The sequence below is a fragment of the Vespa velutina genome, chromosome 1 (assembly GCF_912470025.1).
Source record: "Vespa velutina chromosome 1, iVesVel2.1, whole genome shotgun sequence".
NCBI lineage: Eukaryota > Metazoa > Arthropoda > Insecta > Hymenoptera > Vespidae > Vespa > Vespa velutina.
Genome location: NC_062188.1, coordinates 10460214 through 10483460, shown reverse-complemented (window position 1 = coordinate 10483460; position 23247 = coordinate 10460214). Strand labels below are relative to the sequence as shown.

The 23247-nt window shown below is 31.6% G+C and overlaps 5 protein-coding genes across 30 annotated transcripts in view; 2 read left to right on the top strand and 3 right to left on the bottom strand.

Annotated features, from left to right (window-relative positions):
* Nucleotides 1-3888, bottom strand: part of LOC124948421 (menin) — a 9474-nt gene extending 5586 nt beyond the window's left edge. The window contains exons 1-5 of the mRNA XM_047492017.1: nt 3540-3888; nt 2858-3438; nt 2338-2648; nt 2128-2267; nt 1-2010 (exon numbers count right to left, since the gene is read on the bottom strand). The exon at nt 1-2010 is cut by the window's left edge and continues 5586 nt beyond it. Coding sequence (XP_047347973.1) covers nt 1206-2010; nt 2128-2267; nt 2338-2648; nt 2858-3438; nt 3540-3559 — 1857 coding nt within the window. The 5' untranslated portion in view covers nt 3560-3888 and the 3' untranslated portion in view covers nt 1-1205. The remainder of the gene's footprint in view (nt 2011-2127; nt 2268-2337; nt 2649-2857; nt 3439-3539) is intronic.
* LOC124948433 (biogenesis of lysosome-related organelles complex 1 subunit 2) overlaps nt 1-5250 on the top strand; it is a 9318-nt gene extending 4068 nt beyond the window's left edge. For 2 of the 4 annotated variants that reach the window (XM_047492043.1, XM_047492051.1), the window contains exons 2-3: nt 1406-1591; nt 2358-5250. In XM_047492043.1, the coding sequence (XP_047347999.1) occupies nt 4656-5231 (576 nt within the window). In that variant the 5' untranslated portion in view covers nt 1406-1591; nt 2358-4655 and the 3' untranslated portion in view covers nt 5232-5250. The remainder of the gene's footprint in view (nt 1-1405; nt 1592-2357) is intronic. The other 2 variants (XM_047492066.1, XM_047492060.1) reach the window with 2 other exon arrangements.
* A 206-nt stretch (nt 5251-5456) lies between these two features.
* On the bottom strand, nt 5457-8152 carry LOC124948448 (elongin-C). Of its 8 annotated transcripts, none has more exons than XM_047492090.1 (6): nt 7997-8125; nt 7665-7771; nt 7469-7530; nt 7132-7200; nt 6764-6957; nt 5457-6681 (listed from the first exon to the last, which is right to left on the bottom strand). In XM_047492090.1, the coding sequence occupies exons 3-6, from the start codon at nt 7499-7501 to the stop codon at nt 6540-6542; spliced, it is 438 nt and encodes a 145-aa protein (XP_047348046.1). In that variant the 5' UTR covers nt 7502-7530; nt 7665-7771; nt 7997-8125; the 3' UTR covers nt 5457-6539. The 8 variants fall into 8 exon arrangements, with proteins under 8 accessions (XP_047348046.1, XP_047348056.1, XP_047348034.1 ...); XM_047492100.1 differs by having other exon boundaries at nt 7720-7771; XM_047492078.1 differs by lacking the exon at nt 7665-7771 and having other exon boundaries at nt 7997-8151.
* A 167-nt stretch (nt 8153-8319) lies between these two features.
* LOC124948427 (sister chromatid cohesion protein DCC1) lies at nt 8320-10535 on the top strand. Its single transcript, XM_047492030.1, has 8 exons — nt 8320-8581; nt 8654-8830; nt 8952-9153; nt 9218-9410; nt 9513-9729; nt 9820-9929; nt 9993-10176; nt 10263-10535. The coding sequence occupies exons 1-8, from the start codon at nt 8559-8561 to the stop codon at nt 10366-10368; spliced, it is 1212 nt and encodes a 403-aa protein (XP_047347986.1). The 5' UTR covers nt 8320-8558; the 3' UTR covers nt 10369-10535.
* Nucleotides 8853-23247, bottom strand: part of LOC124948353 (focal adhesion kinase 1) — an 80246-nt gene continuing 65851 nt past the window's right edge. For 13 of the 16 annotated variants that reach the window (XM_047491863.1, XM_047491963.1, XM_047491886.1 and 10 more), the window contains 21 exons: nt 22015-22160; nt 21693-21868; nt 20548-20679; nt 20165-20314; nt 19820-20008; nt 19615-19695; nt 19298-19520; nt 18877-18912; nt 18517-18648; nt 18228-18410; nt 17933-18149; nt 17647-17837; nt 17364-17568; nt 17212-17291; nt 15281-17121; nt 14466-14606; nt 14221-14382; nt 14046-14145; nt 13707-13938; nt 13324-13615; nt 8853-13246 (listed from right to left, as the gene is read on the bottom strand). In XM_047491863.1, coding sequence (XP_047347819.1) covers nt 12926-13246; nt 13324-13615; nt 13707-13938; nt 14046-14145; nt 14221-14382; nt 14466-14606; nt 15281-17121; nt 17212-17291; nt 17364-17568; nt 17647-17837; nt 17933-18149; nt 18228-18410; nt 18517-18648; nt 18877-18912; nt 19298-19520; nt 19615-19695; nt 19820-20008; nt 20165-20314; nt 20548-20679; nt 21693-21868; nt 22015-22160 — 5230 coding nt within the window. In that variant the 3' untranslated portion in view covers nt 8853-12925. The remainder of the gene's footprint in view (nt 13247-13323; nt 13616-13706; nt 13939-14045; nt 14146-14220; nt 14383-14465; nt 14607-15280; nt 17122-17211; nt 17292-17363; nt 17569-17646; nt 17838-17932; nt 18150-18227; nt 18411-18516; nt 18649-18876; nt 18913-19297; nt 19521-19614; nt 19696-19819; nt 20009-20164; nt 20315-20547; nt 20680-21692; nt 21869-22014; nt 22161-23247) is intronic. The other 3 variants (XM_047491845.1, XM_047491872.1, XM_047491877.1) reach the window with 3 other exon arrangements.

The window sequence follows — 23247 nt, the reverse complement described above, 5'->3', positions numbered from 1 at the left end:
ACAAATAATCGAACGTCAAATCATAGAATAGCGCACTGTGTCTATGTTCTTCCTATCCTATCGAGAAATAACTAAACAGAGTACTACGAATAGGTACTTATAATTACTTCTGAAAATAAATAGTTATAAAAATAAGCGAACATTTTATGCTTAAAATACCTTAGGTAAAACTTAATTAGTTTGCACCACGTACAGAGTGGAATGTGTGGTTTTTCTTACTAGACCATAGAAGCGTAATTCTAACAAAAGTTTCAACTACTATTTAAAAAACATTAACGACAACTTGTCAATTGTAATCATTCATAGTGCAATAGCTTCAATAGAAAAAACGTGAATCAATAAATAATAGTGCAACAAGAAAGTTAGACATGTGAGAAACGACGAATACCGAATATCGATCGATTCGCGCCTCGATAAATCGTTATTATGTCGTTAATAGAATAAATAATCGTACTGAAGGAAAAAATCTGAGTGTCCTATAATAATAGAATTAGGTACGATATTCGATTCATTTTTTTTCTCCAACGTACGATAAGGAAAGATATCTTCTTTTTTCTTCTTTTTGTTGTTTGTTTGTTTTTTTTTTTTTTTTTTTTTTTTTTTTTTTTTTTTTTTTTTTCTTTTTTTTTTTTTAACACCGTGGAAGAATGAAAGAATACACACGTCTAAGGCGTGTAAAATACCTTCATTTTTATCTCTTTCTTTTCTTTTCACGAAGACACGAAAACTCAAGTACTCGCAATTATCGGTATTTAACTTAAATAAGGGGGTGGGATGGGGGAGAACTTTTTTGTACTTTTCTATAAATTTTGTTCATATCTACTATACCTATCTCTAAAACGACAAAGTTCTCATCGACTCGGCTTTAAATGAGAGAATGTAAAATCAAGCAGCACAAAATTCATCACGATTTTTCTCTTTCGAAAAATAATCAACTCAGAGAATTCACTTCGAAAAAACACAAGGAAATTATAAGAGCGAAGACTTTTCCTTTTTTCCTTCTGATTTGTGTTTCTTTTTCTTTTTTTTTTTTTTCTTTCTATCTTTCTTTCTTTTCTTTCATTTCGACGGCAAGTACAGACCACCGTTGTGTATCTTTAATCACGTTTCCCGTTACTCCTCGTTGTTCGTAAAAGACGAGATATAGAACGGGTTAACATGTTTCAATACTTAACTAGACCAAAACGGTGGTCAAAGATTTTATACTATTCGCGTCGCGTCCTCTTCGGACGCTGATTGACTCCTACCTCGTCGCTACCGCGTGACTTCTTACCTATTTGTACCTGACTTTGTGCGGTTAATTGCAACGAAATAGCATGCGTGTTTAATTTCTCAGCTAGGAGGAGATCCTTCAGACCCTTCATTTTTTGACTGTACAAAGTTATTCTTGGCCTTTCATTTTCAGAATCAACCTCCTCCTCAGGATCTAGACTTTCCTGGGAAGTTGATGGCGCTGGAGGTAAGGTATCCTCAGGAGGAGCGACGAATGGTTCACCACCACCTTGTAGCAAATAATCCCTGTTGAGGATTTTTTCACTGCAGGCAGCTGTTAACGCTTGAATACTGGGATGCATCGGTGCTGGATTAGCCGGTACTTTAGACTCCAAACTTTTGATTAAATCACGTGCGGCATTGCCCCTTTCCTTCGTTTTACAATAATTATTATTATTATTGTTAAGAGTCTCCTCGGGACTCGTTTCTCTCTTTTGCATTTTTTCTTCCTCTTGCTTCGTCTCCATATCGTAACATTCGATGACAACCTGAGCACGGATCGAAGCATCGAATTTAGAGATTGTATTCACTAACGGTCGTGCCCAACCTATGTGCAGAACAGGAGTATTTGCCCCTTCTTCCCATTGACAAATACTGTCGTAAAATCTTAGAAGATACACGAAGCACCGTGGCTGTCGTAACAGTCGTTCGTCGGCCCTTACCGTGTGCGGTATTAATTCATTAGCAATTTCCAATAATTCCTTATATATTTCTCCGTCATCCCGCGAATAATCGTATCTGTCGCACATTAATTAACATTAACAAAGTGTCGAAGGGAAAAAACTATCTTAAATATACATATATATATATATATATATATACCTGAAGAAAGCTCTCAAGATAATAAAAACTTACTTTCTCAATACATCTGCAGCATCTGACCAAGACGCTAAAGCATTAGCATGTAATCCATGTCTATAAAGATATCCACCTTGATAAGTATATGGATAAACGTGCGCATTTCCATAATACTTCCTTGCACATCTTACGGCTTCCTAAAATAATGGAAATCGATGATACTTGCATGCTTTATTCAGACATTCTTTTACAAAATTTTAAACTAACCTGAAACAAATCTATTGCAGGAGGTCTTCCTGGTGTTGGCGCAGCTTCTTCTAAATCACCCAAATTACCAAGCGCCATAGGATATTTGGCAAGATGACCCAAATCATAGAGTAACCATAATAATTCTTGTTGAAGTAACGCTACTTCGGCCGCATCTGCTGTCGCGCTCAGACTAGGATTTATAGCAGATACTATTGTGGCAACTTCCATAGCACGAGAACATACAACTGCCTGACCATTTACATACAACCACGATCGAGAAGCTACACCAGGTTCAACGGGTTGCCCACGTTTATCCTCATTTCCCTTCCCTAATATTCAAAGTAGCATGCTTGAATAATTTGATGTGGCATTCTTTGAATAACTTGTAACACACACACACACACACACACACCAAAACAATGTATCAATTTCTTATTCAGTTCTTTGAACTGAGCTCAAGGGTTATTAGGGTGAAATACTATTATGATAAGACAAGAAATCTTGCAAAAAAAGCATAAATATATTATAACAAGCATACCGTGCCATGTAACCTCTGCAGTTTCAGAACCATGCTCTCCGTATACGACCCATGCGTGGTCCTCTGACATAGCAAGATGCACATCTTTAAACCCTAACACTTGACAACCAGCGACTACTGCATAAGCAACTCCAAAACAATCCAATTTATTTGCGGTAAGATAACTGTAGAGGCTCTGTAGATGAGCTCGATCCTTGTAATAGCTTCTCGTTAGTGAGTTCCATATAACATCGGAGACTTTTTTGATAAGCTCACGCGTAGCGTATTTAGTGTCGTAAACCGTAAGATCGACAGCTCCTTTAATAACAGCGTGGAATTTAGTATATAATGCTTCGGCTATATGATACTCGACGGCCGGCAATTTAGGCTCGTCGTAAACAGTGCTCTCCTGCGACGTAAATGTCCGGTTACAGGTTAGGGAATTCTCAACAGCTCCGACGAGAATCGAAAGTAGCGCGAGGTCCGGCTCCGAGTTATTTTCCAGTTGATTTTGGAAGATCTGAACGATCGAAGAGATGCTCTGGATCGGGAAGAGTGCTTTATCCTCTTCTCGAAAACCCGCCATGTCGTAACTGGCAGGCCTGTAGAGACACGGGATCGTAGATGTATAACGCTTCAAAGCACGAGTGTCATCTTGCTTTCAAAGGTTTCTTGACAGAAACTATCCTTGAATTCGACCTACCTTCTGATCCCTTTTACCATCGACCAACGGCACACGCTAATCGCCTTTGATTTTCTTGTTGTAATACGAAAATTTTCACATTTCCGTACGAGAAAAACCGCAACACTATATTCTGGCGGCGCGCCGCCACTAGGAGTGTTTCCACTGTTTCTTCAAGAAACCGACCTTTGGTCGCGTTTTCTTGTATATAATGCGCGATTTAACCTTTACATACCTTTTCCCCAAAAATCACAAAAGTATTTTCAACATACAATATCTTTATAACTTTCGTTCATATCCAATTGGGGTCGTTCGTTATTAAAACAAAATAGAATATCCAAGGAGACTAACGAATCATAGTTAACATTTAAGATATCGTTCTGATCGCCGCTATTGGATATATAATGCATATAGCGGATTTGTAATTATTCCGAAAAAATCGAGAATTTTCTTTTAACATTATACACACCATTCTCATTTTTAAGATATATTCGAAATATTTAGAATCTTTTTTTGATATATTTCGTATTAAATTTGTTTAAAATACAACAGAGAGATATATATATTTGAAATCAATACGTTGATTTTATTTTTCGCACGATATAAACGCGATACATATATTACTTGTAGAATTAGTTAGGATGAAACAACCTGTAGTCTTTGAAAATAAGAATTAATATTGAGAATTTTCGTTTTTCGATGAAGTTAAATTAGTTATTCTTTTTATCAAATAATATTACCGATTTTTTTAAATAAGTATAATAATTTGTCAAAAGGAGCTGACTTTGTCGTCAATTATAAACCGAACTTTTTTCGGAAATATACACGTAATTGGCTCGATATATAATAAATAAAAAAATATGATACGAACGATACGGAATACAAATTGGCCACAATAAATAATAATTAAAGAGAACTAATGTGATATAGAAATTACGTCACATTGTAATGTATAAGTAAAAGTGAATGTGTCGAAAATGTGACACGATTAAGGTTAAGAAAGGAATTTATTTTGAAGCATCTACTTCTTAAATTGTTAAATATTCTTCACTTTTGTGTTCATCGAAATTACAGTTGGCCATTAATTTAACAAGTTTCGTTCGGAGTGATACGAATTAGAAAAAAATAAAAAAGAAAATGACAACCGTAAACAAGCCATCAAAAGAACCGACACAATCTGTATGTGCACAGATGGAAAGTTCGATGACAGATGGAAATTCGAGATGCGAATCGCCGAAACGTGGTACAACACTTTCAACTAGTACCAGTAGTTTTGAAGCTCTTGATCCTCATGACCCAAATCTAAGTCGTTTAGCTAATACGATGTTTCAAAAAACTGGCGAATACTTGCAAGAAGAACTCACCGCTACTCACGCTGATTATCGACTACTGGAACGGTTAAATAAAGAGACTATCGCAAAGTATACAGAATTGAAGACAATATCGTCGAATGTTTCAATATCATTGGATTCTTTAAATGAAAAATATAAGAATTTACGACCTATATTGGAAAATATTGATCAAATTGATGATAGTGTCAATAAATTGGAGCAAGCAGCTTATAAGCTAGAAGCATATTCTAAGCGATTAGAGGCAAAGTTTAAAGATCTTGAAAAGGATTTAAAAAAGAATGAAAATCTTCATGTTCTTAAACAATGTATAGACAATGTGACAAAAGGTAACGTTATGACTGGAAACAAGCCTACTTTATAATCAAATCTTTTTCTAATACTATTATGTCGTATATTAGATATTTAAAATTTATTAATAAAAAACATTGTTAATTTAAAAACATTAATATAGCATTGATTGTGGATGGATAGTAATTGTTAATTTTGAGATTTCTTATTTTTAACTGAAATTGATGAAATATATTTGTGCTTAAATTTACTTCAAGAAAGTAATAATAAATGAAGTTAATGAGTAATTACAAAGAAATAACTTATAAAATTAAAGTACATAGTTTAATGGCATTAGAATAATCAATGGTGTTCACATTTCCATGTAAATAAAAAATGTTGAAATGTCACAGAAAATCGAAATTTAGTATTTCTACAGTTGTATGTTTTAACACATATTTGTACACAATTATTATAAGGTACTTATAAATAATTATGCACCAACATTAACAAACTATTTTAATGCACTTAGCTTTTTCTTTTATCTTATATTTTCATACATTTTTTGTATATAGGTGTCGAAAACAATATTTTATTTCTTATCTAACAAAAGATCATTCAACACATTTCAATATAATAACTAAGTTATTTTCTATAGAGGTCATTTTTCTACTTAATAATCTATGATTTCGACTCTGCATTTGAAAAACAAAATAAGATAGACTTTCTGAAAAAAATTATAGAATGTTTTCATTACTATCTAATAGAAATTTAACCCAAGAATAAATATTGTACTTATATTTAATAAAAAGTATAACATGTTACTATACAGAATGTAATAAATGATCAAAATTCTTTGTCATGAGAAAACCTGCTTAATTATCTTTCTCTGACCCCATGAAAATTACAAACAATACAAATTGTTTTATTCATCCTTTTTTTAGAGACATATTATTTACAGACAATATTTGCCTGTAAATTCAATTGTATGTTTATATATCTTGATATTTAAATATTTATATCACTGAATGTTAAAATATTTGTGGTTGTCTTCAAACGGTCTACTAGGCAAAATAACGAATGTATTTGTTTCTGTCACAATAGCTGAATTCTAACAAAATTCTAACAAACAATTAGATAATAAATTACATATAATCATTGCAGACTCATGAATACATAATTTTCGATGCACCTTGTGTTTTCTTCATAGAGGAACATCATATGTATATCGTTACATAAAAATGTTTATGGCTCCTGAGTGTTAGACTTTATCATTAATGTTATTATTTAGTTGTTAAATATTCCTCAAAAAAGGTGTAATTGCTTTAATGATAAATAATAACAATTTGAAAAACCAAATTTGTCATTTGAAGATAAAGTATTGCAAAATTTAATATTGCATTTAGCAATCTAAAAAATTACCAGCCATTAAAAGTTCTAACGCAATTTCAGGTGCAATCGGAAATTCTGGGATTTCTGTGCTGCTATTCGTGTAACGAACTTTATAAGTAAAATACATGCAGACTTTTTGAAGTACATGAGAACTGTAAGAAAAACATCAATGAAATTAAAAATTTTATGTCAGAGATAATTATATACTTTTTTAGAAATACTTATTGAACTTACGGAATTTCACGGAAATTAACTTCATTAGCTTCATTTTCTGCAAATTGACCAGGTCCACTAAGCATAGCTTTGATTGTTCCGCTTGTTAATGCATGTTCTCGTTTCACAATAAACTCATGACCATCACTGCTAACCAACTTTACATACATTGCATTTGGTCCTTCACAACCACCATATACAGGGCCGGTTTCTTGCTAAAAGTTTATTTTTTATTTCATATAATTTTGTAATTATATCTGTATAAAATTTTTACAAGTTACAATTGCACTACTGTACAATACAAACTGGAGTTAATACAGCGGCAAACATAAGATAAGTCATGAAAGATAGGCTTTTAAGCAGCAAGTTTAATTTGCAGAGATAGGTACCGCATGCAGGTCAACAGATGATTTGCCCTCTTCTTCCTCAGCTTTATCGAGACTTTCTTCCTCATCGGGCTTAATTCAAAGGAAAAGTGGTATTAATCAAGAGCTTTCATTTACCAGTATTTTCCAGTGTTCCAAATAGACGAATTAATATCTCAACCTCTTCCCCATAGCAGCCCAAGATACATATTTGCATGTGTAGATATACATTATATATATATATATGTACACATGTGTGTATATATTTATGCACATATAAGTATACAATTTATATTCATTTTATACAATTTTATTATCATGCAAGATCATAAACATGCTAAATACCTAAACTATGACATACCTTATCAGACTGCATATTTACATCATTCGACATTGTTATTTCTTATTGGATAGATAATTTTCCTAAAAATAACAAAACCGTATTTACAAGGAAAAACAACTACATATGTAATGTATAAAAAGGTTTTATTTGTGAAAAAAATATGATTTATGTTTCTTTTCGTATCTGATTTAATACAATTTATTAATATTTATACCTATAACTATATCATATACATTTTATGTATATATAAGATAGAAAATGTTCATTACTCATCATTTTTCATTAGAAAGGTTATGGTCCTTCTATCGAAACACATTACTCCTATAGACATATATTAATAATTGGCATTGTTGTGTCAATCGATACATTATCGAATAATTATATGAGAATCGATAATAAAATAATTGAAATAATAAATACTCGTTGTTGTTAGAAACTGAACTATCTTGAGAAAACACATTCTAAAATACGATATACTAGTTGATGTCCTATAAAAGTGTTGATTAAGACACTTTGTTTTTGGATAAATATAAAAGGGATACGCACCGTAATAAAAACACGATTTGATAAAAGTCAGACTTTTTGATCACAGAACAGTTCGTTGATACGAGCAACGGCAAGGCAATAATATGGCCACCAGCTACTGAATCTTTTCGATAAATCGAACAAAAAGAATCATATAGAATAGACACTACCAAATAATTTCCCAAGTGATTTTTGCACCATCTAGTGGTCAGAGAACGTATTAACAGCAATAACAATTAATAATAATAATCAGTAACATAATATATTAAAAGAATAATATCTAAGGCATTTAATTTGAATGTCACATAAATAATAACGGTATTAAAATAATCAAATTAAGAAAGTAGGAGAGCTAAACTTGCATATAGATACAAGGAATTTATTAGCAATTTATTTATAGAGAAATCCGCAGTGATTTTTTTTGTAAACATTCAAATTGGTATTAACAGGAATTGACGCGGAGAATTTTATTTTGTGACGTCAAATTGAAACAAAAGAAAAATCAATATACATATTTTTGAATTTAAATTAAAGTACTCTGTTGTATAGTACTGAAGTACTATTCCTACTGTGAACTTAAATTATGAACGAATCTGGATATACAAAGTTTGTATGAAGTTAAATTACTATTTTTTATATTACATAAAAATAATTTTAAATAAATATTAAATTCTTTAGTTATTTACGTAACATAGAACACGTGTGTGAGACTTTGCGTTCAGCTGACATAAATGAATCCGATCTTAATGAAACAACACAAATATTATATCCTGCAAAAGATCTATTTTCTGGCCATGGTATCAAATTGGTGGAGCTTGATGAACAACTGTTAGAAATAATTAATAAAGGAGATAGGTACGAAATTAATTTCATAAAATATTACATAAAGATTGTATATTTTTATAATTAAATTTTTGGAATCATTTTATGGCTTACAATAACATTTGGTAAGATAACTAATTTTATGGGATTTTAGTTTATCGTTTAAAGGTAGTAGTAATGAAACTGCAGTACTTTGTACAGAGAATCGGACTTATGAGATAAAAGAAGCAGAAACGTCGAATTCTTTATTATTGGTACCTGATTTAATGTTAGGGGATGATACGAAGACCCCAGAAGAACATGGTAGAGTAATAAAAAGATGTTGCGTAACAGGAATTTTTCATAATTACTATGAGGTATTTAAGATTATCTTTATAATCATTTTAAAATGTTTAATAGATATTAATGAGAATTATATAGGTACATAAATGTAAACCTCGTGTTGATAAAATATTGACTGTACTTGAACCTTCTTGTTACAATGGTAAAGAATATGAATCAGACATAGATTCAACAATACTTTATGATTGGGATAAATTAAGAAATGAAATTCAGGCTAGTGAGGATGAATTGAAACAGGCTTTAAATGATCACTTAGTTGTAACAATAGATGGTAATTTTTCATAAAATTACTATATGTTAAACCGTGAACTTTATTAGAGAATTATTTTAATAAAGTTAATTACTAAATATTACTTTATGTTTTACTATTAAGGTTATCTTCGATTAATATCATTTGAAGCAGAAGTACGAAATGTGACATATATGTTAGATTTGTTTAATGATTACTCATGGGAAGTAGATGAAGTTGATAAAGAAATTACATATGATTCTTTAAAAGAACTTATTGCTGAACCTATTTTTAAAGCATTGTTTGAGAAATATACAAGTTTAAGTGAGAAACTAAAAGAGGATAATACTCCTTTATATAGGTACTATCTTCAAATTATAGATACGTGTAAAAATTTTATATGTTTAAAATTTTGTAAATATAATTTCTTTTACGTAAAATTCCTTTATAGATACAATGAAGAAAAAGTATGTAAAATTTTAGCAAAAGTTCTTCTAACCGCTTTACCTGTTAATAAATATAATGATTTTATGGAATCCTGGAAAATGGGTGTACCAGAAAGTAAGTGAATAGTAACATAATTTTTGAATAATTATTTATGATTTTTATTAAAAACAATTTTAGAAATAGTGCCAAAAGAGGAATACTTAAGAGGAATTGCAATTATTATTTATAATAAAAGTATTATGCAAAAAGAAGTGATATCTTTTCCAGAAGAAACTTTACCAAAAAATATCAATGATAGACTTAAAGAAATATTTAAAGTCAAAGAAAAGTGGACTCTTGAAGAAATAACTCCATACATATTGTTAGTATGAAAACAATTTCTGAAAGCATTACTTTTAATACCATTTTACCCCTTTAAACAGTTATTTAGCAGTAATATTATTCCAGGAAATTTGAAACAAATAAATTGAATGTGAATGCTTTATTAACTAAATATGCAAGATGTTCTACACACACTGGTATTAAATATTACAGCTCAAAGCATGGAAAATAAATATTATGTAGCTTTCTGAAAATTGGGTAGATGTAATAAGTTTTAAAGTTTATTATGTATATCTGTATCAAATTAATGAATTATAAAACTATTATCATAAAAAATAAAATGTGTATATACCAATGTAGATTTTGTCAATACAATAAATATTATTAAGTTTTAATTTATATAATGCATTTATGATGCTGAAATCATATGCGTAGTTTATTTTTCTTGCAATCATGATACATAGTTACATTTACACAAATTTATAAATATCTCTGAAATGAGATTATATATTGTATATTTTTATCTCCTATCCAACTGATATAACAGTAACAATTTCAATGGTATCTTTAGTTTCTCTTCTAGATCTTTATTATCAAGAAGATTTGAAATAGATTGGTATGAACACAAAATCAGCTTATATGTCATCATCTTTTTAATAGACAATAAACCTACAATATATATTATACTATTAAGAATTCATCCAAAATCATTCTCTAAAATGAGAAATATTGCTTATAATATATGAATGGCATAGTGGTTACAAATATTTAGAAGAATAAAGCATTTAGCAAGTTTTCTCGATTAAAAAAGCACAATTGTTATGCTTCTGTTTATTTTACGACATTTAATTTTTATAGTATTAATAATCATAATACTTTTTAAATATTGTTTATATGTTAGAGAGATGATCACATATTAACTAATTTGTGTATAGCTCATATGTAAAGTGCAAAGTACAGATAAAAGTTTAAAAAGATTTTTTTATATTTAAATAAACACAAGAAATCAAGAAAATATTAAAAATTAAATTATTTCTCTATGTAAAAGAAAGTCAAAAAATGAAATTCATACATAGAACAGCATTTATTAATATTTCTATAATAATATAATAATGAAGTTATTTTATACAATATGGGCACTCATAACTGTTATGATTTTACAAGCATCTTATACAGAATCGTGAGGTGGAAATTGGTCTCATATCCGAATAAAATTTTGATAGCTATATACTTTCAAATTTAATGATTTAAAGTTAAGATTCTAATAAACGAAAGTAAATTTTTTATATATAAAGATAAAAATATACATATATTGCTACAAGACAAAACATGCGTATTTAAGAAGTTATATTGGTTATATTACCAATATTATTTACTGAATAAAAAGAAGTGAATTTTGTATAGTATTTTATGTACATTTAACATAATTTAAGAAAGTGTCTTATGCTCTCAAAACAGTAGCAGTATCAATGATTATACTATTAGTCATTATATTACTACTGGTTCCTGGGATATATGTCATGGCAATACATGTCATGGCAAAACTTTCCACTATAAATTGAAGATTCTGTCTTGAGTACATAAGCACACCTTGGCACATCAAGACTTAAAAGCCATCTTTCGAATTAATAAAAATTGTAGCACAGAGTTAAAAGTTTTTTATCGTTTGCGAATATGATATGATGTATGAGTATGTATGGTGATATTGATGTTATTAATACATTCATTTAAGAATGTTGCCTAAATAAGATTTCAAATTTCCCAGGAACTTAACAAAGGATATGTTATATGTAGAAAAGAAGTTCTATTTATTTGTAGAATATTTGGTGACGCTTTAAAAAAAAGCATCGAACACGCTAATGTAAATGTTACTGCCAACCGTACTAAAAAGCTATTAGCAGCATCTCTGTGAAATTGCCTAAAAATATTTTGTAGGAACTGACTTACTGTTGGAGAATGAGATTCGCTTTTTATAAAACATCTTGTACAAACGTTGCAAACTGGTATGAATCGTTAAATAATTTGCTAATAAAAATAACGTTCAGTCCCATTTTTTACATTATAATTATTCCCCATAGTACTTCTATATGTAGGAAATAGACTATCAAATTATGAACTTGTATTAAAAACAACGCGGCAACATTGTGTCTTATAAGAAACCAAACCTTTGCACGATATATGCAATATTCAACTACTTATGAGGTGATGCAATAAGAGAAACAATTTCCTGAACTATGAGCCATGCAAATAACAATATTGCAACATTATTTGAACACTTATGTTTGGTTTTCGTCAAGCTTTAGAATAAACTGTAAAAAGCAAGTCCGATATATGTGCTACATGTGTATCTCTATGTCTTCTCGCATAATCGCAGTCTTAATTAAGCGCACGCATCCTTTGCATCACCCCATACATACACGCATTTGCCATAACAAATAGTAATTTTAATTCTAAAACTTTGGAGTTGATTCTTTATAGTTGTGACTTAAATTATCTAATTTACTACTTCTATATCTGGTGAATACTGTCCTATCTATAAGTACGCCTAGACAAAGTGTCTGTATATATAAATATTAAAAAGAGCTAAAAAGCACAAATACTAGATGTCCTGTTGTCGATATATTCATGGGACATACACAGGTAACTCATACATTATCGTCTATTTACATACAATCTAAGTAGTACTCCAAAGTATCCCTGAAATCAGTCTACATGAGTATCACTAATTTTAATAGAATGTCGATGTTAATAATTCTTTTAAGATAATCACCTCAATGAAAGGCATCTTGTTAGCTGTCACTGGTAGGTGTTTCATTCGAAGATTTATTAGCAGTGAATACTGACTGTTGACTAACACTCATCGCGACTGACTGACTCGGATGAATAACAGGTCCCACTGTCTGAACCAAATTGCATGCTACTGGTACAATCGGTGGGAGATTAACGGAATTATTCATAGGACCCATATTACAAGATAATGATGGCCTTTTTCTTTCTAAGCTATTGGTTGCCATTTGTCTTCTACTTGTTGAATTACGTTCAAGACTATTCGTTACAATGTGATGCCTCCTTTCTAAACTAGTTCCACCGCTAACATCAGTTTGACTTCCCTATTAATTGCAAAAAAATCATATAATTAATAATACATGTATTTACAGAATAAAAAATAAATATATCTTAAAATCACCTGCAAAGAACGATCAACTGATTGACCCATTCGATGTAGAAGATCTCCACTTTGGCTTTGTCTGAATGTTGTTATTTGCCTTTCACTCGACTGGCTTCTTCTCAAAAAATGTTCACCAGATTGGCTCGATCGAATGCAATGTTCTGGTGTTGAGTCTCGCGACGTATTCTTATCATTTTGTCTTTGACAAATTTGATTATCGACATATGGATATCGAATACGAATAGAGTCGATTACGTCTAAGAGATTCTTTGCATCCATTGCTAAAATATGAGCCGCAGAAAGCATTCCCCTGACGAATAAAATAATGTCATTAATCAAAATCACTTTTACATTGTATATACTTTTATTATCTTAAAAAGAATTGATATATAAAAACTTACTTCCGATATTCTGCATCTAACGTGGTAGCACTATAATTTTGTGCCAATTTCATAGCCGTTACAAGTTCAGCCATATCCTTACTTAAAACCTTATGTGCCATTTCTACTTCTCTGTGTGCGGATATAGGTAAGATTTCTACAAGAGCATCAACAGAGGACAATAAAGCTCTTAATTCAATGCCTACTCTTCTTACTAATTCTAAATACTGATCGGCTTTACTCTGTTGAACACCTGTAATTATATAAATTTTATTCATACGTTTGTAATCATTTGTTTGCATATAAGTATATCAAAATATTTCATGATTATAAATTTTTACAGCAGTTAAAGAAACTTACCTTGTGACAGAGACATAACTGCCCGAACTACACTGGTAGTACAATCATATACTTTATCATTAGTTCTATCCAAATCTGCTGTTGGTGTTGGTTCCATTTTCTAAAAATTAAATTTGATTGAATATAGCATATTAGAATTAATCTATAGTAAATATTTTATTGTATTTTACATTACCTTTACTACTATTACTTTTTCTTTCTCTTTCTCAGGTCCTTTATCTGAACCAAGAGAACCTGTGTTCATGGTATGAGGTTCATGATTTGGTGATTGCGTGGCTGAACGAGGAATTGGCGGACTAGTACTTTCATCTCCACTTGTTGCGATTGACAAACGTTTCTACAAATGAGGAAAAATATTAAATATATCCGTATAAATTAAATATAAATCATTATTTTAAATTATGAAATAATCTTTAGTACCTCTTCTCTCGCAAGCCAACGACTATCTTCTTCTGATTGCCGTTGTTGTTCCAAAAGTCGCTGTTCTAATAACTTCTGTTCGTCATCTATACCAGTAAAACTATCAGCACCACTGTCAAATATCTGGGACTGTGCACCTCTCTAAAATATTCATGAAAGCACCATTAACATTTGTGAACATTTGTAACAAATTCGTTCAAATAAACAAACAATTTACAAGAAATATTAGTATCTTAACGCGGAGAAAAAAATATTTAAATGCGCATGTATACCTGAATGAAACGTTCATATGTACACAGTAAAAATTAAAGAGATGCATAATTTTCGAAGTGCAGAACTTTAAAATATAAATAATGCAGTTAAACTTGCTGCATGCATATATATATATACGTATACACACATATGTATATATATATATTATATATATATATACCGTAATAGAACGTAATATAAGTAATCAATAATAAAATATAAGAGTCCAGAGTTGGATTAATTCGACATGCATATAAGAAAGCCTATCAAATATAGTAAATTAAAGTATTCGGTTGATGTAAAAATTCTTGTTGTGTGTGTAACTGAAGAAAATGTATATGTTTTAAGAGAGTATGTATGTATGTTGTTTACGGATACGCGTAGATGTTTGTGGTCGTGTGTAAGGAAGTGCACGTTTGCATACTGCAAAGCTTATATACACATATATACATCTGCCTCAAAATAGATGTACGGTGCTATAGATACACGGAACTGTGTAATATCAAATGATATGCTTGCAGATAGAAGATGCAATTTTTCATTCCTAGGAGGCATAGTCAAACCTGATCTTGCTGTGCCTCCTCTGTCATCGAGCTGCTAGATGACATGGTGCTGTCGCTGACAGCGGAAGATATAAGTGATCCAGATAGAGTACCATCAGTAGAACTTGTCAATGGTTCATCTTGTTTTGATGTCACAAACGTAGTAATTTTCGCTATGCCAGTTGCTACTTGAGGTGCGCATGGTTTAACAACCGTTGGTGCCACTTGAGCTACTTGTTGTTTAACACTAACTGCGTTTATCACTTGTTGTTGTGCCGGGAAACCTGTAGCACTGTATTGAACTTGCGTTTGTTCCGTAGGAGCAATATAACCAGAATGTTGACCTAAGATGAAATTAGGAACATGTGGTTGAGTGTGCTGTTGGCTGCTTTGTTGTATCATAACACCTGGTGGAATAATGCGAGGTTGAATGCCATGAGCTTGTGTTACTCCAAATGATTGATGTTGGTTCCCGGTAACGTTCAATGATGCAGGCGATTGGTTGTTTGCCATCCCACTTTGCACTTGCGGTATATAATTTGGCATTTGCATTTTTTGTGCTTGAACAACCGTAACAGATGCAGCATGGGCTGTGTATATTGGATTGGCACTACTTGCTTGACTTTGTTGCATCGTATGTTGCGATGATGTGTAAGAAAGAGATTGTGGTTGCAAAGAAGTTTGTCGTTGAATATTTTGTGCTTGTTGCGTTCGTGGAATGTATATGTGTTGTTGTCCCACTTGATTAACGTTAGAATATATTTGTTGATGTTGATAGTTTTGAGGATAAAGTGGTTGAGATTGCAAGTTTTGAATTGGTGTTGGACTGTAAACCAATTGACTTCTTCCACTTGGAATAAATGATGTAGCTGAACTAACGCATGTCATGTCCCCACCACTTTGACTCTGAGGAGCATTTTGTGCTCGAAATTTTAAAACAGGGCCGTACAAACATTCCGCATTGCCAGTAGATATTGGAACGTTAACTGTATTAATACGAGGAGATCCTGTAGCGGTAATAGCATTTGAAGTAGACGAACTACTAGGAATTATAGGTTGTTGACCACTAACATATGCTTGGCTGGTGATATTAGTGGGGTGTTGACCAAGATTAGATGATTGAACATGCGTGCCACTCACAAATTGAGTTTGATTATTTAAGCTGCTTGAGCCAAAATTGCCTGGATTTTCACCAAAGTTACCACCTACGCTAGGACTTTGACTGAGATTACCTACGATAGCCGAACTTTGTGTAAAATTAGCAACGGGACCGTAAATTTCACCACAAGCAGTAGTTGTAATAGGTATTGGATTGGATGTTGAAAATTTTTGCACGGGCGAATATAAATCTCCCGTGATATTACCGACAACTTTAGAGCTTACTGCGTATAAGTTTTGCATCTCTTTAACCTTTTGTTGTTTTCTACCGGCAGCTGGCGATTGTGTCTGAGTTGTGTCTGAGATATTGAGACTCGACATGAGAGGAGAGACAGTATCAGAGGAATCTAGAGAATCTAAATTAGTATCGGACAAAGTAGAATCTCCTGATTGTGTGTCGTGAGAAGCAGTAGGCTCGGAGATCGCTGGATCGAAAAAGGGTAAATCTGAGACAACGGCAGTAGTCAAGACTTGATCTTCATCTTGAAATTGTACAGCGAGTGTGTTAAATGGAGAGGCAGGAGTAGTGTAGACAGAGGGACATACCCCCCTAGTTTGATTATCCTTAAGAAGTTGAGCAAGAACTTCCGGACTCTGTGCTACGATATACGTAGAGACAGGCGCAGCTGCTGTTAATTGTGCTGGGTCTGCTGCTGTATTCTGTGGCTGTCTGGAAGGTTTCGGCGGTGGAACTTCGTCTGCACCTGGAAAATATATTATTTCAAACTTGAATAAATGTTTTGCCATTGCTAAGTATTATGAATAATTCATATGAAATGTAATATTTCCCTTACCCCAGGACATGGCTTGAACTCTTCTATTTTCTCGTCTCATTGTTTCCTGTTGTTGGTGCTTCTCTTCTAACAAAATTTCACTATAACATAAATCGTTGGGAATTAGAGTTACTTTATTAAATTATCCCTTAAATTGACAGTTAAAAACTTACTGTAAAGTTTCTCTAATTTCTTTGAAAGTTGGTCTTTTACTAGGTTCGTAACTCCAACACTGAGACATCAAGGAATACAAACGTGGAGGGCAGTGATTAGGAAGCGCTAGTCTTTCACCATTTTCTAACTTACGAATGACTTCGTTATTTTTTACACCTTGGAATGGTTTCACACCTAACATCAGTATCTCCCACATACAAACACCTGAAATTATTAAATATCGTTATTTCTGTAAGCAGAAAATATAGAATTTTTGAAAAAAATTTTTTTTTTATATCTAACCGAACATCCAAACGTCGGACGAAGTAGTAAATCTCCGAAAGTTTATACTCTCCGGAGCCATCCACTTGATCGGTAATTTACATTTGCTTGCAGTGTAATAACTTTGATCCTCCACCCATCGACTCAATCCAAAGTCTGCCAACTTGACGCAATTATGCGAAGAAACTAATACATTTCTAGCTGCGATATCTCTGTTAAAGAAATCGCAATTAAATTCTATTTTACAAATAGAGATAAAATTTATCGCATTATTTCAAGAAGGAAAACATGTTTTTTTTTTAAATACCTGTGTACAAATTTTTTACTCTCGAGGTACGATAAAGCGGTACTAAGTTGGAATGTATAGAGTAAAAGAGTCGCAAGATCTAATCGATGTTTGTTAGATTGAAGATATGCACGCATTTCTCCAAGTCTTGCCAATTCCATGACCAACCAGATTGGCGCTTCGGAACATACTCCAATGAGTCTAATTATATGAGGGTGTTCAAACTGTTGCATGATGTCTGAAATACGTTTAAATTACAAAATATTCCAAACATTTAAATTAGTTTTATGAGAGTATATAAGAATTATACACGTACATGCTTCTTCGAGGAATTTTTCAGCAGTAGCAAGGTCCGCATCAACTTTACACGTTTTAACAGCAACAGCTAGCGTTTGTCCATCTCTACCTTTATATGATCCTTTGTGAACATTACCAAATTGACCTTCTCCAATAATTTCACCCAGTTCTACTTGATTACGGACTATTTCATAATCGCGTGCTAGAATTATTAAAAAATTAGAATATATCATTTAATTATTTGAAAAATTAATAAATTAATAATGTAATTGTATCAAGTGAAAATAACAAAATATAATTTTACATACTGGCTGGAGTCGAATAGTCTCCTTCCTCGTCTACGATTTCTGCATAATCTTCAGACAGAATCGTTCCTGTTTTGCTCACATTTTTTTCAGGACTATTGAAACCATCTTGTCTATATTTTGGAGGATGTGCATCTAACGGAAATAAAAAAAAAGAGCAATGAGATCTAGGAAGTATTTGATAAATATGATATTTTATTTATTTGACGATGTAGTCATGTTTGTAGCCAGGACATGCAAACGGGTGAATGTTAATAGTTATTAGGGACAAAACTTAATCTTACTTCGATGCAATGACTCTGGCTACAAGCTTGTATACAACAGCTTTAAATTATTGTAAAAGGATCTTTCAAGACTACAAACCTTTGCATGGACAGGGATAATTTTTCCACGATGCAGCTTGGAAGTGTGAACAGGGTTACAGCTTAGTATAATTTGTTAAAGTAAACTGGGAATACGTGCAAATTACTCAGTTCTTGACAACAATTTATTTATTTAATGTAACTTAATGTTTCAGTTTTATAAAAAAGATTATTAATGAATTTTTAAGATTATGCAAGAAATGAATAAGTTGATCGTTACTAAAAATTTACAAAACTAAAGATCTCTGTTCGTTTCTAATAGAATCATATCAGCAAGCTATTACTGCTTATTAATAATAAAAAGAAATATGAAAAGATTTTACATTTCGACAATATCGTCGATTATTATTATTTACTCTGTTTATACTGCGCATGCCAAATATTTTTTCAAATGTATAATATTTTATAATATAAATGTTCACCTTTTCGATTCCATAATGAAGTATTACTGCCAGTCACTAGTCTACAATAACCGTCTATCAAGTCAGCAAGACTTTCCGCTTGGTCCAAACTAGAGCAAGTTATGCTCAGCGTTTCAGCTGCTCCAGCGACTCTTAATTTGATACATGCTTTGGCATGTTCTTTGCAGTCAGAAACGAGCGTTTGAATTGATTGTATTTGTGAGAACTCCGCCATTCTAGTTGGCTAGAATGATCGACAAAGAAAAAAAGATGATCAGTTTAAGAACAGGCACAATGGGATCTCACTGATTTTAATTTGACTTTGTTAGTCATCTTACCACTGTTCCACCTCGATGAGCCATATAAGATATGCCGAGATCGGGACCGATGACTAGTTCAACAGGAATGGACCAGCTTGACTGGATATGAAAAGATAAATGAATTTTATATTTCGTGTTACATTTCTTTTATATATCATGGAAAGAATTTGTTTTTTTTTTTCTTTTTCTTGAATTTTTTCAATTTAATATAAAATTTTCTTACCCCCAATGCACAAATAAATCTTTCCTGGTCAAACCTATAATGTGCCCGAAGCAAGTCAAAGAACTTAAACATGCATTCTAATTCCGAAAGAGCAGCTACTTTCTTGAAATGTTGCTGTATCAGCTTTCGAAGTGCCTTTGGCTTCATTCCGTTTAACACGGATCGTGGAAGAAACTTATGTAAGCCAACCTTAATAAAATGTTTCCTTGTTAAAATATATATGATATAAAATATATATAAACACATGCGCATATATATATATATATATATATATATATATATATATATATATATATATACGCATATGTCTTCTGTTTGTTGAGAAAAATTTTAAGTTGAATCTACCTCTCGTTCTAAATATTCCAAGTTACTTTTCTTGTCGAGAGCCATTTGTGGCATGTCTTTGAAGAAATAACGTATCTCTAAGCAACATAATTGAACGGCTACGTCTTGATCCAGTGCAGCATGATTTGCATAGAGGTAGTCGTTTCGTACCTATGGAATGATTTTTGTTGTAAATAATTCTATTCATTATTCTAAATTTATATAATAAAATAGTTGTCAATTATAAGGAAGTATCTTAATTCAGGACAGGTTTATTTATATATTAAAAGAGTGTTGTCCACTATCGACAACTTCAAATTCTATACTTATAAATCGTTTTACTATCTTTTTTAATCATTTAAAAAAAATCTCCCTCTATTATATTTTATTCGTTGAAATTTTACCTGATCATAATAATAGTAAAATGTGACTTTGTCTTTCTCGTAGAGATCGTTCAGATTTTGCGGTAGATATCGTACTCTGAGTTCGTACCTCCACTCGCAATGAGGATGTTTCTTTTCATACTTCTCTTGAACCTGAATCCAATGAATATTGATATCATTAGATATCAGTTCGAAGACATATATTAGGTGTACAAAACAAGTTCGATGCCTTTACATTCATTCAATTGTAATTTTGTTTAGAATTAAAATTTTTCCTATGTGCTTTGGAATATTAAGTATCAACATCATCCTTTTAAACGCGCCATATAACTTTACTTTGGATATAATTTTAAAAAATAGTACTTTGCACGATGAGATCTAAAAAGGAGCATATTAGGCAATGTATTTTTTTCGCGTATCAGTTAAAAAATAATTTTACTTATATTATCGAAACGATTTGTTCCGTTTTAGATGAAGATATTGTAACTCATAAAACGTAAAAAAAAAACGTAAAAAAACGTTTGAAAAGTTTCGAAGTGGTAATTTTGATTTTATTGATAAAGAAACCAATGGAATACCATAGAAAAAAATGAAGGACGAGGAATTTGTTGAAATTTTAAAAGTGTTCTTTATTATGAGAAAAGATTACTTTTGTTTGTTAATAGCAATAAATGATTAATTTGAATGACACAATTGAACGCAAATGACTTTTTACCGGCAGTGGAATCAGACAAGTGATTATGCTGCACGACAACATACGAATACATATAGCAAAAGAAATCTTGGAAGTCATTTCTTCTCTGCTCTGGAAAATTCTCTTTTATGCGGATTATTCACCAGACCTTATTCTCCTAAATTATCATCTGTTCCGGTCGCTGTAATATCACCTAATTGATTCCTACTTAAAATTTCTCAAGAAGGTAGAAAAAAGCATCATTGATTTTATTGAATCAAAACCACCATTTTTGTATCAAAACGGTATTCGTCAGCTGCCCGAAAAATGAGAGATAAGTGTGTGAGAAAAATAACAGAAACTATATCGAAAATTAACACATTTTTCTTGGTTTTACAAATAAAACATTAAAATCATGCTAAATAGGCACCAAACTTATTTGCACATCTAATATGTATTTATTATTTAAATTTACTTTTATTTTATTGAATACCTGGTACATGGTGGTATCTTGATGCAACCAGTAACTCTCACCAGATCCTGGATGATGCAATCTCATCGCATAGAGATTTCGATAATGTCTGGTACCAACGGCGAGTCGACTGGTTACCAAGGAGATGATCCCTTTGACGTCGATAGCATCACCAAATTTAACGACATTAAAACCACCTGTCAAATTAAAATATATGATCAAAGGATAAACAAAACAAATATTTCATCATCAGCTTCGATTTATTAAATCTTTGATCAGGTTTTACCCTGTCAATCTTTCGATGGATATCACAAAGTTATTAAGAAAGATAAAATTCAATTACCGTTGGGTAAATGGACTTTTAAAGTCGCCTTGTCCATGGGGGTGGGCGATCCATGAGGTGGTGTATTTCTTCCACCTCCACCACCCTGTACACTACCACCTCCGCTTCCACCTCCATCTCCTGTCCCAGTGCTCATCCCCTCATGGCTGCAAAAAAATAAATAGGAATAAATAGAATCTTAATTGAAGTCGAGTCTCGGTATATGCGTGTTTAACATTTTCAATATAGAGTAGTAGTGAAAGTGAAATAATCTAGACGAAGAGAATGATATGAAAATAATTTTCGTTTAAACATATATACGGTATATTATAAGAACGAAAGTTTAATTGGTTTCAGTCAATATATAATAATATAAAAATAATTATCGTAGAATCATTAGAAAATCAGTTTTACTTTTTATCGACAATGAGAAACAATAATTTAATGAGTTAATTTTTAACCCAAATTATCAGCTCAAAATCATTTGAATTTGCATAACTGATCGTATTAAAAGAAATCTTTAAGTTTTCATTGATTCACCTGGAATGAAACAATCGACGATTTTTAACGAAAAAATCAAACGATTGCACGTAAATATATTCCTTGTAATAAATACAATTGAAAATCAAACGAAATTTCTATACTCGCATTTTTATTCGATGAAATGGAGACAGTTAGAGACTCAAGACAAGTCAAATGACATTAACAGTTGACCTCAAAATAATCGAAAGCGAATTAGAAATCAACTATCCCAAATGCAATCCAAACGACGATTTATTCTATCTCGTAAATCTTATTACTTCTATACAATGGTAGTATAAATTCAAGGATATATCAATCTTTCTGAAAGATTCAAAAAATTTCCTTGAAAAGATTAAAAAAATAAAAAAATGGGAGATACATCTGTGACGAATCGAATGTGATGATTCAATAAAAATGTTTAGTGACAAGGAACGTCGATCAATATCAAATATTTTTATGAGTCATAGGATATGGATTTTCCCTGGTTCGATTAAAATTTGTGTTACTGATTAATAAAAATACCAGATATATTTTTCTAAGCTTTCCCTTCAATTTTTTTCCTCGAAGAAAACGTTTAGTGTCGCTAACGCAAATAGATTGTCCAAGAGTGAAAGAAAAAAGATATAGAAAGAAATAGAAAGGAGACATGTCTGGCTCGTCTGTTGGTTTATGTGAAATTGTTTAAAATTAAAAACTTTCTCGTTGGTCGCTTAAATGAAAGACAAATTAGTG